At 59.4% G+C, this 14343-nt stretch overlaps 5 protein-coding genes across 5 annotated transcripts; 2 read left to right on the forward strand and 3 right to left on the reverse strand.

Annotated features, from left to right (window-relative positions):
• Positions 1-2157: 2157 nt before the first annotated feature.
• COLE_04194 (uncharacterized protein) lies at positions 2158-3170 on the reverse strand (the record flags this gene model as incomplete). Its single annotated transcript, XM_018426289.2, has 5 exons — positions 2158-2371; positions 2430-2588; positions 2636-2891; positions 3007-3104; positions 3139-3170. The coding sequence occupies 5 exons, from the start codon at positions 3168-3170 to the stop codon at positions 2158-2160; spliced, it is 759 nt and encodes a 252-aa protein (XP_018282747.1).
• A 410-nt stretch (positions 3171-3580) lies between these two features.
• On the forward strand, positions 3581-6897 carry COLE_04195 (uncharacterized protein; the record flags this gene model as incomplete). The annotated part of the gene is made up of 7 exons (XM_065626331.1): positions 3581-3617; positions 3653-3714; positions 4020-4136; positions 4174-4224; positions 4255-4592; positions 4740-5175; positions 6802-6897. 7 exons carry the CDS (start codon positions 3581-3583, stop codon positions 6895-6897), a joined length of 1137 nt encoding a protein of 378 aa, XP_065482412.1.
• Positions 6898-7413: 516 nt separating this feature from the next.
• On the reverse strand, positions 7414-8199 carry COLE_04196 (uncharacterized protein; the record flags this gene model as incomplete). Its single annotated transcript, XM_018426157.2, has 2 exons — positions 7414-7994; positions 8166-8199. 2 exons carry the CDS (start codon positions 8197-8199, stop codon positions 7414-7416), a joined length of 615 nt encoding a protein of 204 aa, XP_018282749.2.
• A 1049-nt stretch (positions 8200-9248) lies between these two features.
• On the forward strand, positions 9249-11338 carry COLE_04197 (uncharacterized protein; the record flags this gene model as incomplete). The annotated part of the gene is made up of 4 exons (XM_018421087.2): positions 9249-9474; positions 9507-9605; positions 9640-10608; positions 10659-11338. The coding sequence occupies 4 exons, from the start codon at positions 9249-9251 to the stop codon at positions 11336-11338; spliced, it is 1974 nt and encodes a 657-aa protein (XP_018282750.1).
• Positions 11339-11758: 420 nt separating this feature from the next.
• Positions 11759-13597, reverse strand: COLE_04198 (uncharacterized protein; the record flags this gene model as incomplete). Its single annotated transcript, XM_018426158.1, has 6 exons — positions 11759-11936; positions 11971-12233; positions 12275-12801; positions 12852-13129; positions 13162-13222; positions 13258-13597. 6 exons carry the CDS (start codon positions 13595-13597, stop codon positions 11759-11761), a joined length of 1647 nt encoding a protein of 548 aa, XP_018282751.1.
• Positions 13598-14343: the final 746 nt, after the last annotated feature.

Here is a 14343-nt window from a genome sequence, read left to right on the forward strand (position 1 = left end):
CACTCGCTTCCCGTTCCCCCCTCTCTAATCCGACCTTGCAGCGACCTCCTCGGCGTGAAGCCCACCGCCGGCGATGACGAGATTAAGAAGGCATACAGGAAAAGGTGAGCATGCATTGCGCCTCCACTAAGCTTGGACCGAACGCTAACGTTTAGTGCTCTCAAGCACCACCCTGACAAGGGCGGTGACCCCGAGCTCTTCAAGGATCTGACTCACGCGTAAGTATCGAACGGTCAGCCTAGTCGACGTCCCCGACAGCTCTAATGCCAGCTATGAGGTGTTGTCCGACTCTCAGAAGCGCGCGATCTACGACCAGGCGGGCAAGGAGGGCCTCGAGGGCGGCGGCGGTATGGGTGGCATGGGCGGCATGGAGCACGACCTGTTCTCGCAGCTCTTCGGCGGCGGTGGCGGCGGCTTCTTCGGTGGCGGCGGTGGCCGGCCGTCTGGACCACGCCGCGGGAAGGACCTCGTGCACCGTATCGGTGTCTCGCTCGAGGACCTCTACAAGGGCAAGGTCCAGAAGCTCGCGCTTTCCAAGTCGGTGCTCTGCAAGGGCTGCGACGGTCTCGGCGGCAAGAAGGGTGCGGTCAAGCAGTGTGCGTCATGCCGTGGGCAGGGCGTCAAGGTCATGTTCCGCCAGCTCGGGCCCATGATGCAGCAGATCCAGCAGCCCTGTAACGAGTGCGAGGGCACTGGTGAGATCATGGACCCCAAGGACCGCTGCAAGGTGTGCCACGGCAAGAAGGTCAACTCGGAGCGCAAGGTCCTGGAGGTCCACATCGACAAGGGCATGAAGAGCGGACAGCAGATCAAGTTTGCCGGAGAGTCGGACCAGGCGCCAGGCATCGTGCCCGGCGATGTAATTATCGTCGTCGAGGAGAAGCCACACGAGCGCTTCCAGCGCAAGGGTGACGATCTCTTCACGGATGTCGAGATCGACCTTCTTACTGCGCTCGCTGGCGGCGAGTTTGTTATCCCCCACCTCGACGACCACGCGCTCCATGTCACAATCGTTCCGGGTGAGATCATCAAGCCCGGAGCTCTTAGATGCATTTCGGGCCAGGGCATGCCTTCTTACCGTCACCACGAGCTCGGCGACCTCTTCGTGCGCATCAACGTCAAGTTCCCCGACCACCTCGACCCATCCGCCTTCCCTCTCCTGGAGAAAGCCCTTCCCAAGCGCCCGGCGCTCCCCAAGCTCGACCCCAAGCTGCACTTTGACGAGGTCACGCTTGAGGAGCCCAACGACCGTCAGCGCCGCACCGCGGCCTCGAGCGGCGACGACATGGACGAGGACGACGACGAGCGCCCGGGTGTCCAGTGTGCCCAGCGTGAGTTTCAATAGGCTCATTTGAACTGTGAACCGAGCTAACTCGCAGAATAAACATCTCCACCATTATCTCTGCATCTACCCACCCGACGCGTGCGTATACGCCGCTTCGTATACCCACCGACGACGCCCGTCGACCTTGATAGAGCGTTACGATTCATGTCTTTTGCATTGGTCGATATGCACACTGTATGATCGACTCTAGGCTGATCTAGTTTGGTTAGAGCGGCCAGATCGGAGTACGGAGTGGCAGTGGTGGAGATGCGTGAGATAAATGTGGTCGTTTACATGTGGTCTTTGCCGGCGACTGGTGACAGACTCGAGTGAGATGCTCACAGATTCCGCCACCTTACAATGTGGGAAGAAGTAGTGGTCTCTCAGAAGATGACACGAAGAGAGGGGCGTAACCTTCGGCGTTCGTTCAATCTACTAGACAAAGGTAGGCAGAAATATTTCCCATTGAATGGTGCAAGTGTCGCAGCGAAACCTCGTTCGTTTTCATCACCTCGCCATGACTTGTCTTCCGTTGTCCGGAGTCACTGATGATGGGCGTGATCGTACTCTGAAGTGCTCTCGCCTTCGCCTCAGATTGCTGCGCTCCTACGACGGCGTGCGCGAACCAACAGTCCTTGATTTCGTGTCGCCGTGGAGAAATTGTGTTCCGGACCATGTGAAGCAGAAGCTGTTGATGCAATCAGCAGTATTGGACGCTGCGGGCATGACCACATCAGCGTACAAGGCGTCCCGCTCGCCCTGTGCGGAGCCCAAACCTGCTCACGCAACCCGCGTGCTGTGTCATGCTGCATATCATACTCTACATCTCTATCTTACAGCGAGAGGTAGTCGCGCACCTCCTGCTCGGTGAGCTTGCGGAACGTGGGCGGCGCGCGCTCGCCGCTCTTGGCAATCTGCTGCTCCGGCGTAGGCACTGTCACGATGCCAATTTCGATCGTCTCGGCCGTCATCTGCCCCTCAAAGCCCTCCTTGAGCGTGAGCAGCGCGGTGTGGATCGCATCTTCGAGGGAGAGGTCGTCGTTGTAGCTGGGGTCAGCCGAGACCTCCTGAGTCGCTCGCCGCACAGAGTCTTTCAGATACTCACCGCTTCTCGAGGAACGTCTTGCCGTTCACCATGTTCTTCCCGATCGCGCTCGCCTTCCACGCCCAGTATGATCCAGAGGGGTCGACCTGATACAGCGACTGTCCACGGTGGGCGTCCCACCCTGCGATGAGAAGAGAGATGCCATACGGGCGAACACCACTGCGTGTAAGCATGCCTCACAGTTACCGCCGAAGTTAGCCACTCACCCGGACTGCGTCGCCTTCTGCATCACCGCTGCCACCTCTTGCACGAGCACCTTGGTCGGCGGGTACTCTCCGTACACCTTCCAGTATGCCTGAGCGATCTTGCGCGCTTTGGCAACGAGCACTCGGAAGTCGGGGCCCATACCCGAGTACACAATACCAATGTTGGGGCAGATGGGAGCGACCTTCTCGATAACGGACGCGTCAATGAGTGATGAAACATCCTTCTTCTCCGTCGCGAGGACGACACCATTTGTTGCTGGCGTCAGCGTCGCGCCTGGCAAGACAGGCTTGGAGTTGCCTCGTCCTCTTCGAGCAGCTGCCCGCGCGAGTTCAAACAAGGTGCGCAACAGCAGCAGCTTGCTAACACCCACCCTTGATGCCCAGCGAAGTTGTGCCGCCAGCGACAGCTGCGAGAGCGTGCTCGATCTGAACGAGCTTGCCCGAGGGGGAGAAGGTGGTGAGAGAGAAGCTGCGGTCAGCGGGCGGCCACTGAAGTATCTCACGAGTAGGCGCCGCCGCCTCCTGGTGCTGCCATGGTTGCTGAGTTGTTCGAGGAGGTGTAGAGTTACGACCAGTCTGCGACGATGACGAACGACACTCAAGCGCGACGCTTGCGTGTACATATTCGGCCCTCCGTTAGCCACGCGGCTGCCCTGTGTGCGTCACGTGACTTCTACCAATATCCGAAATACATCCGCTATAACTGCCGGGATGCCGGGCCGAGAGAGCCGTGCGCCGATCTCGCCGGACCCTAATGCGCCCACGTTGAATATTCCCGTGATTAGCGTTGTAAATTCCCGTTCATACAGTCGCCGAACGGGAATCTCTTTTTGTTATTGCTAAACGCGAGCCCCAAGGCTTGCGCCGTGACACCGAGGCCAGTACCTCATAACAGGTCACCTGGACCTGTTCACATCTGCATGCCCCCATTCTCACTACATCAGTATGGAGTTTCAGCCTACGGAGCACCCACACCGCCGATGTAGGCTCCAGGGCGGGGAGAGAGCTGACGGTCAGTCAACCCACTCATCGGGAGACACGTCCTGGTGTCGCCGCACCGGACCAAGCGCCCATGGAATGTGAGTCCTTCCGACTGTCCCGGCGAGCGTGTGTGGAGTGGCGAGACGAGGCATCCTGGTGGTGCGGCGTAGCAATGAAGACCGGTGGCGAAGCAGTCATTGCTCCAAAGCTGTGGAGCGGAGCGGCCGGGTAATTACACGGATATCGCTCGCAAGATCTCCGCGGTGACGAGAGTACACCGCGTCGCCACCAACCGCGCTGCAACAACCGCGGCGAGCGAACTGCTCCGTGGCATCAACCGGCTGCTGCATTCCTCATGGCGCCTTGCAACCTGCCATCCAGCCAGATTCTTGCTGACACCCAGGGCCAAGTGGAACCGCCCCACAAAGAGAAGCTGCCTTCTTATGAGGAGGGCTGCTACCTCTGCCCCGGCAACACACGCATGGGTGGCCATGTCAACCCGCGGTACAAGGACACCTACGTGAGTCGCGACCATGTGGTGTGTGACCTGACGGCAGGTGTTTGCGAATGACTTTCCTGCGCTCCTGCCAGACGCCCTGCCTGTGAATGTCGGTCCAGCGCCCGCCACCTCTGCCGAGACTGCGTCAATCGAATCGCTTTTCTCTTCCGAACCCACGCGTGGCCGCTGCTCCGTCATCTGCTTCCACCCGCGGCACGATCTCACCCTCGCGCGCATGAGCGTACCCGAGATCGTGAGCGTCGTCCAGAAGTGGCGTGATGTGTACATCGCCGAAGGCAAGTTTCTGCGTGAGAGTGGCAGTCCCGACGGATACGTGCAGATCTTTGAGAACCGCGGATCTATGATGGGCGCAAGTGCTCCGCACCCACACGGGCAGGTTTGGACTCTGTCCTACGTGCCGGACGAGCCTGCAACGGAGCTCAAGAATCTCAAAGCCTACACTGCCACTCACAGCAAGTCGACCGCTCCTAAAGGCATCAACGGACATGCCAACGGCCATAGCAGCGGCGAAACCAACGGACATGTCAACGGACACGCCAACGGCCATGTCAACGGTCACGCGGCACCATGCCGCGGCGACGGCGAGCCCTGTCTCCTCTGCAGCTATGCGCACGAGGAGGTGCAGCGTGGCGAGCGTGTCGTCGCGCTCGATGAGGAGGGCGGCTGGGTCGCCGTCGTCCCCTTCTGGGCAGTATGGCCCTTCGAGACCATGGTCCTCCCGTACAAGCGGCACATCCCGTCGCTGGCGCAAATGACACCGGCCGAGGACGAGGGCCTCGCGCGCGTCCTCAAGGCGCTGTTGGTGCGCTACGACAACCTCTTCAAAAATCCATTCCCATACAGCATGGGACTGCACCAGGCGCCGCTGGCTCCGGAGAACCCGGACAGCGATGCAGCCCACGCCCACTTCCATTTCTACCCGCCACTCCTGAGGAGTGCCAGCGTGCGCAAGTTCCTGGTGGGCTTCGAAATGCTCGGTGAGACTCAGCGCGACCTCACAGCCGAGCAGGCCGCCGCGCGCCTTCGTGAGCTCGAAGAGGTGCACTACCACGATATCGCGAGTCGCGCAGTGTCCCGTGTTCCGAGCCCGGAGGGCTTCAAGCCCCTGTCCTCGCCCCTCCGTCCAAAAGAGGAAGTGCGCAACGCCGACCGCCCTGTCCCCAGGTTCAAGGATATCGGCGAGGTGTACCCCGCTGGCGAGGTTCTGCGTGAGGGCAAGCGTTGGGACTCTCTGGCATCCAGTTTTACGGAACGGTACGGCGCGAGACCCAGCCATATTGTGCGGGCCCCCGGTCGCGTCAACATTCTCGGCGAGCACGTCGACTATTCCCTCTTCCCCGTCCTGCCCGCAGCTATCGAACAGGACATCCTGATCGCCCTCCGCGTGCGCGAGGACAACACTGTGCGGGTCGCCAACACGCAGGCGTCGTTCAAGCCGGCTGAATTTACGCTCACGTACAAACAGCAATGGGACGCCGGCCTTGTGCCTCCAAAGGACGGTGGCGGGTGGGAAAACTATCTCAAAGTAGCATTGCTCGAGTGCCTCCAGCGTTTCTTCCCCGAGGGCGGTAAGCCGGCGGGCCTGGACGTGCTCATCACGGGCAACGTTCCTCCGGGCGCTGGGCTCAGCTCCTCGGCCGCGATGGTCGTGTCCTCCGTTCTCCTCTTCTTGACGGCCAACAACCTCGTGGACAAGGTGACGAAGGGTGATGTTGTAGCCATGGCCATTGCGAGCGAGCACCGCATGGGCCTGCGCACTGGCGGCATGGACCAGGCGGCATCAGCGCTGAGTCTGAAGGGGTCACTCCTTCACCTCTCTTTCCACCCGACACTCGACACCGAGCCCGTCCCTCTGCCCTCCGGCCTCGCCGTCGTCATCACAAATAGTCTCGCGCCGCACTCTTTGGCCGACTCCGCGCCGGAACGGTATAACCTGCGCGTAGTGGAGGTGCTCTGTGCCTCCCGTTTGCTGCTGCACGCGTGGGGCATCGACTCGCCTCGAACCACAGCCGCTGGCAAGGCGGGCCGAATCTGGCTGAAGGAGGCGATCGACATGCTCGGCAAGAAGGGCAGCAATGCCGAGCTTTACCAGCACGCCCTTGATGCCCTTCCGTCCGTTCTGGGCGCTCATCCGGAGGGATGGACGCGGGACGAGATGGTGGCGGCTTCTGGCATGTCTGCCAAAGCATTCGAGGAGACATATCTGGACTTTGTGCCCGTCCGCGCAGAGCGGTTCAAGCTCCTTCAGCGCGCACAGCACACATTCACCGAGTCTCTCCGTGTCGAGCGCTTCGTGCAACTCTGCCGCTCCAACGGGGACTGGGCGGAGCTGGGGCATCTTATCAACGGCAGCCACGAAAGCTTACGCGACCTCTTCGAGTGCACTGTCCCCGAGGTGGAGGCGCTGCGCGATGTCTGCTTGAAACACGGTGCACTCGGCGCGCGCCAGACAGGTGGCGGGTGGGGCGGCGCTGTCATTTCTCTTTTGCCAGTTGGCGAGGTGCCAGGGTTCCTGGAAAGGGTGAGGCGTGATTATGAGCCGTTTGCGAAACTCAATAAGGAGGAGCTGGAGGAGGCCGCGTTTGCGACGCTCCCGGGCGTTGGCGCCGGGGTGTACACTATTTAGAAGTATTTGTGAGATGATTCGTGTAACTTGACCTGGCAGAAAGTGATGAACTTTGGCCCGACAGGGTGTTCAAATGGGATTCCTATGTCAGAAGCCAAAACAGCCGCGCATCAGACAGACTGGACGTTACAATGATCAAGTATCTGGATACTGACATGAGCTAGTTATACTGTAGGCAGGGTACCGCTGTCTTTGTCCCCGTGAACGTTCAAAAAACTGTGCACTGTTCACAACCCAGTAGGAGCGCATGTGATAGGTCTGCAGGTGGACCTTTGAAGTGAAGCGTTCGCTTGTGCTGCGACGTTGTCACGAACCCATACCGGGCTGCTTACATAGATATGAAACTCCTCGCCGCGCTCAGTCGTTAAAAAGCGCAGCTTGAACACCCACGACAAACAGGCTTGCTACGAATGGTCCATGAAATAATATGGTTATCAGCACGCCCGTCGGCCGAAACATGAGTTGCAGGCACCATCGCTGGATATCAGCAGATTTCTGCAGTGTTCCGTGGCTGGTGACTGCGATGATTAACGTTAAGATCGACGCCAAGCCGAAAATTGCCCTCTGCAACGCTCTAATCGCAGATCGCAGGCACACCCTGTCGCTCGGCTGAAAGGCATTATTAACATATCATAATCCTCCTCTGGCTATTTAAAGGAGGTACGCGGCGGCAGCGGCAGCGATAGCGCCGAGCGAGAGCGAGACCTTGCCGGCGCCCGAGGTGTTGCTGGCGGAAGGCGCAGACACAGATGAGCTTGCGGCGGCAGGGGTGGAGGCCGCGGCGGCAGCGGCGGAGCCGGAGGCTGAGGCGGAGGCAGACGCGGAGGCGACGGCAGACGCAGAAGAAGCGGCGGCAGACGCCGAAGGGGCGGCGGCGGCCGACGAGGGGGCGGCGGCGGGGTCGGACGAGGCAGCGGGCGTCTCGGCGGCAGCCGACGAGGCCGAGGACGCGGCCGAGGGCGAAGCGGCGGCACCGCCGCACATCTGGCGGATGGGGTCGACGCGACCCTGGATCCTGACGGCCTCCTCGGGGTTGGTGGTCTGCATGCAGACAACGCACTGGTCCGCGGTAGCGAGAAGCTCGGCATCGCACTCGTCCATGCACTTGTTCACGTCGGTGCGGCAAGTGTACGCCCAGTCCATGACGGGGTTGCACTGGTCCTCGCAGCCGGCGATGGCGGCCGACTGGCGCGAGAAGAGGAGGGGGGCGTCGAGGGACGCGGCGGAGGCGCCTGGTGTGAGCGACGTTTCGTGGGCTGGAGTTGGGGCGAAAACGAGAGACTGAGCTCCTCGGAGTGGCAGCTTTCAGATAGGTGCCACTGCACACACAGCATGACGGTCTTCCTCCAGTATGTACACGGGTTGCAATGCTAGACCTCTGGCATCCCCGGCGACGAACTCACCAGCGGCAGCAGCAAGGATAAGGGCGGCACGCATTCTGGTCAAGAGTTTTGTGTGAGTGGGGAAATTGATTCTTGAAGATGTGCCCACCCGTGGCATCTTGTACTTGACCAGTAGACAGGCCACGGCAGGCCCACGCGCGCGAGACCGCGCGCCAGCTACCGGAATTCTCGCCGGAACGGCAGCCCGTGACCCATTTGCCCCGCTAGCGCGAGTCAAACGTGTCTGTGCTGCGTTACTTCAACGCGTACCAAGAGCGCATTCACCGACGCATCGACCAGTGGGCGTTCGTGAAATTGTCTTCATTGGCCCGTCCAGTCGCTTCGGAACCATTGCATATCAGATAAACTGATGTTTCGGCCGACAGGCATCTTGGCCTGGCAGGGAGAATGCCGATCTGCATTGTGCCTCCCCGCTGGCCGCGGCTTGGCAGGGATTAAAAAGAACGAGTTGAGCGCCACGCCTGTTTTTTATGTCTCTTGCTCTGCCTCTCGTGCACCTGAGGCATTCCACACCCTGGAGCGCTGACCCTTCAGCGTCTCCCCACTGGCCCCTGACCTGTTGCACTCACATACCTGACCCCCCCTCGTCCTCAGGTTGTCCTCCGCTGGGAGCGACCTCACCTGTGGCTGTGGCACTCACTCCCGCGCCTCAGCTCCTCTCAAGCGCTCATCTGTTGCGCTGTCCCTTGGCGCGGGCTTGTGCGCTATGCGTTAGCATGAGCGCGCGCCGTCTGCAGGCTTTCTGGATCCATTATCTGATAGCGGTCGGCCGATGCGAGCGATGCAGACGCGTGGAAAGTGACTGCCACTCTGAAATAACTGGGCTCAGCTCCATCGTTCCGGCGACCCGACAGGCGCCGAGAACGCCCATGCAGCCCACACGCCGCCGGCCGCCGTTCCCACTATTTCCTGCTACCTGGTTCGTGGATAGAGTGCTCCGACGGCGTTGCTTGTTTCTCTTGGACATCTTGGACCTCACATCTCGGCGCGGTGAAGATTCTCTAGCACACTACTACTTAGACACCACAGCAACGTCTGTGCCTCGTCTCGATCTACCCCGTGGCCCCCATTTCGATCATCAAGATGGCTACACCAAGCGCCAACTTCGTTGTTGGAGCGGGCACGCCCGAAGTTACTAGGGCCTCCGCCGCCGAAGTCGAGACCCGCAACGATGTCGAGACACCACTCGACACCCCTACCGAGAAGAACTTGGAACTCGCTCAGAACCTGACTTCGGACGGGTTGTCGCGGACTGACACGCGGGTCTCGTTTGAGCAGCCGATCGGCGTCACAAAGATCGAGTCGCTGTGTATGTCCCGCGCCTGACATCGCTGACAGTAGACATGGTGTTCGGTAAAGGATGGAAGTTGTTCTTCCTGTGGTTGTCCATTGCGCTCGTGGCATACGTGTGGTCTCTCGCCGTCATCACCACTGGCATTTGTAAGCTGCCGCCGCCGACGAAGCTGACACACAGACGCCGCCTTCGCGACCTCCTTCTGGGGCAAGCATACGGTCATTGGTCTCATTGCTGTCATCAACAACCTGATTGCTGCTGTTATCATGCCGATTCTCGCCAAGGTGTGCGACATCATGTCCCGCCCCTCGGGCCTGTTCATCTCCGCTGCTCTCTTTACGCTCGGGTACATCATCGTTGCCGCCGCGCCGACAATTCACGCCGTTGTCGGTGGTGAGGCCATCTACACCGCCGGCCGCACGGGCACCTACCAGGTCATGCACATCCTCATTAGTGACATGACGCCGCTGCGCTGGCGCGGCGTTGTGCTCGGGGCCTACTCGCTGCCCTTCGTCCTCAACGGCTTCGTCGCTGGTCTCATCACTGCCAACATCCGTGCACTGTCTATGGCAGGCGGTGAGGGTTGGCGCTGGGGCTTTGGAATGTTCGGCATCATCGTACCCGCCGCCTGCGGGCCCGCCATTGTCGTCATGTACTGGGGCCACTACCGAGCCAAGAAGCTGGGCGCTCTCTCGCTCGCGTCTTCGTCGTACACCCGCCGGCGTATCCTTGAGGGTGAGGGCATTGCCCCCAAGCGCACGCGCAAGGAGACCTTGATTTGGCTGTTCTGGGAGGGCGATGTCGTTGGCCTCATCCTCTTCGCCTTCGCCTTCGGCCTCATCCTCGCCCCACCAACCCTCGAGCCCATCACTGCGGGGGGTTACAAGGACCCTTCGCTTATTGCCATGTTTGCCGTCGGTGCCGTCATCTTCTTCGCGTTCCTTGCCTGGGAGATGTTCTACGCCCGTAGCCCCATCTGCCCGCGCCGCCTTCTTAACCCCACTTTCCTGTCCTGCTTGGCTGTGTCCTTCTTCCACTTCTTCTCAGGTCAGCTCACCGACGCCTACTACAACTCGTGGGTTTATATCTTGAAGCCCCAGTGGAGCGACCGCAACTACACGTTCTTCTCGAACATCCACAACACCGGTCGTGAGTAGGCGTGACTCCGTGACATCCTGCAAACCTTTGGCTCACATTAGTCTGCATCTTCGCCACCGTCGCGGGCTTCCTTCTTTACTGGACCAAGCGTTACAAGTACATCCAGCTGGCGGGTATCGGCCTTCGCGTCATTGGCGAGGGTCTCAACTACATGACCTGGCAGGCCAAGTATCAGTCGGACGCTTGGCTCATCGTCTCCAAGACCATTATCTCGATGGGTGCCGGCTTTATTATGACCACCACGGCCGTTGCAGCGCCTGCAACTGTTCCTCACCGTGACTTGGCCGTCGCCATGGCTGTTCTCCACATGGTTCCCCAGCTCGGCGGCTCTTTCGCTGGCTCGATCTCGGCCTCGGTCTGGAACTCCAAGGTCCCGGCCAACCTCAAGAAGTACCTCCCGGAACTCTCTGACCGCGACCGTGAGCGTGTGTTTGGCAGCATCCCCCGTGCGCGTCGCCAGCAGCCCCACGACCTCGTCAACCTCGCATACAGCGATGCGATGCGCCCGCTCTTCATCGCCGCCATCGTCTCCTCGTGCCTTGCCTTTGTCATTGCTATGTTTGCCAAGGAGATCGAGCTGAACCGCTCCCACAACATCGTTGAGGAGCACAAGGAGGTCTACCTTCGCAACAAGGATGAGGTTACAGACGAGGCAATTCTTAAGAAGGTCGAGGCGGCTGAGACCAAGGCTCGCATGGATATCTCCAGCAAAGCCCAGTAAGGATCATAGAGACATAGAGCGGATGCCTACGGGATGTATAATCGGGATACTGCCGATAATTGAAGCAGCCGTAAGTTGAAGTGGGCTATCACGACACAGCGGAGCCCTCGAGACTTGAATGTATAAGTACTACTGAAGCAGAGAGGTAAATGCCTGCAACTACGTGCCCATGCCCTGTGACAACGTAAGATATTGCCCAATACAGGCTGAGAGTAAGCGTCCTCACTGGCGTGCACAATATGCGTACTGGAACTAGAGTCCGCGTTTTTACGGTCGCACCGCAGAATGGCATTTCATCCGACAACCGCCTAGGTAATACTTCTGACCACAACAATTCGAACAGCAGTCCTACCTCACCTCGCTGTTGTACTGTCATCTTCCTTACTCCCTGCAGAACAGCATCTTCCATCTGATGACAATTCACTCCTCCAAGCTTTGGCGTCGGCGTTCGCCGACCACCGCTGCCTGGGACAGATCCTCGGCCTCGCGCTGTTTGATTGCCTGATCGACCTGCTCCTCCGCATTGGTACGGGTCTTCGCCCAGCGCCACGCAGGTATCTTTCGCTCGTACAGCTCGTCAATCTCAGATGCTGAGCGCCTGGGATCAGCCATGTTTGAGCATGCCAACTGACCATTTAGTCTCAGGGAGGTACACCCAAAGGAGGGCAGCGATTGGGGTAGCAACGCCAAAGAAGACAAAGCCTGATTTGAGGCCAAGAGCGAGAAGCATAGGCGGGCTCGCAAAATTGGCTGCAATGCCCAGGGCGCTGTTGAGCGTTTGACAAAGTACGCCAGTCTTGAGGCGGAGATAGGCAGAGGGGAGCTCGGTGATGTAGATCATCTGACTATTACCCGAGATCGTGGCGCAAAACGCCCAGAAACAAGCATTAAACGTCTCATGTCAGCTAACCCCGAGTAAGGCCAAGCGTGACTCACGATGACGGGAACTCGGCTTGCGGACGTCAACGGAATGAAAGAGAGGAGCCCCAACAAGAGCATGGAGACCGCCTGGAACGAGTATGCCCATGTGACGAACGGGCGGCGACCAAACTTGTCAAACGTGACCATCATGAGGATAACTGTCGCGCACTGCACAGAGGCAGTGATGACGTTGGTCTGGAACGGATTCTTGATGCCCACCAGCGCATATGTGTACGTAGAGTAGGTGTAGAGGATGGGGTAACCGCCGAGCTGGAGAGACGCGGCGATGACAATGGCCGCAAAGGTACGTTTACCGTTGGTGCCCTTGAAGAGGTCGGTCCAGGCGCTCGCTTTGTTCCGTCGGATCGTCTCGCGCTCGTGCTCGATAGTCTTGACGATGATTCCATACTCTTCGTCAAAGTCGTAATCAGGGATGTTGCCATATAGGCGCTGGAGACTCTTCATCGCCTTGTCCTTGTTGCCACGTCGAGCGTGGAACCACGGCGACTCAGGCACCACCAGGAAGCAGAAGACCATGAAGCCTACAGGACCCCATGTCGCATACACGGGTAGGTGCCAGTTCATGGCTCACGCAGGGTGAGGAAGTTCATCATAAGGGAGGCGGCGAGAGTGGCGAGAGCGCCCCATAAGATGGCGGCGGAGAGGACGATGCCGCGAATGCGTGTTGCACACACCTCCATGCCGTATGGACCGGCAACGACGGCGACAATGCCCGTGCCCATTCCGGTGAAAAGGCGTCCGACGAGCCACACCTCGGGTGTGCGCGCGAGAGTGAGACACAGCATTGCGAGCGCGATAAAAAGCCACGCGAGCAGGAGTGCCGGCTTGCGCCCGAAACGGTCCGTGAAGCTCGAATTAGTACCGACGAGTGGAGAGCTCACAATGAGATCCAGAGGAAGACAAAGATCTGACCACCGCTCAGAATGACAGACCAAGCTGACACTGATGTCAGCGGATAATGTATCATTGTTACTCACCCCAGTTGGGATCAAGGGCGCCCACGCCAGCAATCTTGCCGGCACGGTTTGGGTCACCGAATTGCTTGATGAAGCCTGGGTTGGCGAGGATTGCACCGCTCATGACGATCTCGAAGTATTCAAGCATACGTCCAGTAAAGACGAAGAAGCAGACAACTAGCGAGCGGCGAAACACCCAAAGGGCCTCTCGGATCGTGAGCTGGTCGAAGCGCGATTTAACAAGACCTTCACCCTCGAGCGCCGCAACCGTCACTTCGGCGAGAGACCCCTTCTCGTCCACCTCGCGGTCGGATGGAGCGTGCTCAAGGTGCTCGATGGTGGATAAAGGCTTCTTGCTCATTATGTCGGGGATTAGTTGAGCAATCTCTCGGGCGTTACCACTCTTTATGACAGCGAGTCTCCACCGGGCCGTTGGTCGCCGAGAGCACCATTCCCAATCCTGTGGGCAGATGCAGATTATCCAGAGCATGTGACAGTAGTCTTGCGGCCAGCGGTCTTGCTCAGGCAGCGCTTGCAATCACGGTCAACGCCGGGCTCCCCTCCTCAAGCGGTGGCGCGCGCACTGGCGAATGAGGTCTAGACGGCGATGGTGCGTGGGGCAAACACAAGTGAGCACATGACCGACATCCGCGCAGGTTAGCCCTGGAGATCTCGGCGAATTCCGTGCGCTCTTCTCGCCCACCTCAGCCTCGCATTGCACGGCGCTTACGGAGCTAGCCGAAGCTTGTATCATGAGATTGCATGGGACGGCGCACACAGGACGCAGCTTTCATGGGACTCGAAGGTTGAGGGGACCTGGTGACGACGTCGGTCGCAGACGGCACATTGGTGAAGCAACCTCAGGGCTTATCTAGTTGGCAACGCAGTCGGTTACAACATGCCGCCATAGTATGGTTTGCTCAGGTTTGCGAGGATCATGGTCTTGCATTCCGGTCTGCAGATGCTCAGCATTACCGCTACAGAATGTCCGGTTCGTTCCCATGGGCTGTGATCCACTGTTCATTCTACTCTGTTGGTGGTGGTTGTCGCAGGGGTTGACGAAGGTGTGTGTCGTCGGTCGTAGGTGCCTCACGGAGCACTAGTAAC

This window comes from Cutaneotrichosporon oleaginosum (assembly GCF_008065305.1).
Source record: "Cutaneotrichosporon oleaginosum strain ATCC 20508 chromosome Unknown ATCC20508_contig03, whole genome shotgun sequence".
Classification (NCBI taxonomy): domain Eukaryota; kingdom Fungi; phylum Basidiomycota; class Tremellomycetes; order Trichosporonales; family Trichosporonaceae; genus Cutaneotrichosporon; species Cutaneotrichosporon oleaginosum.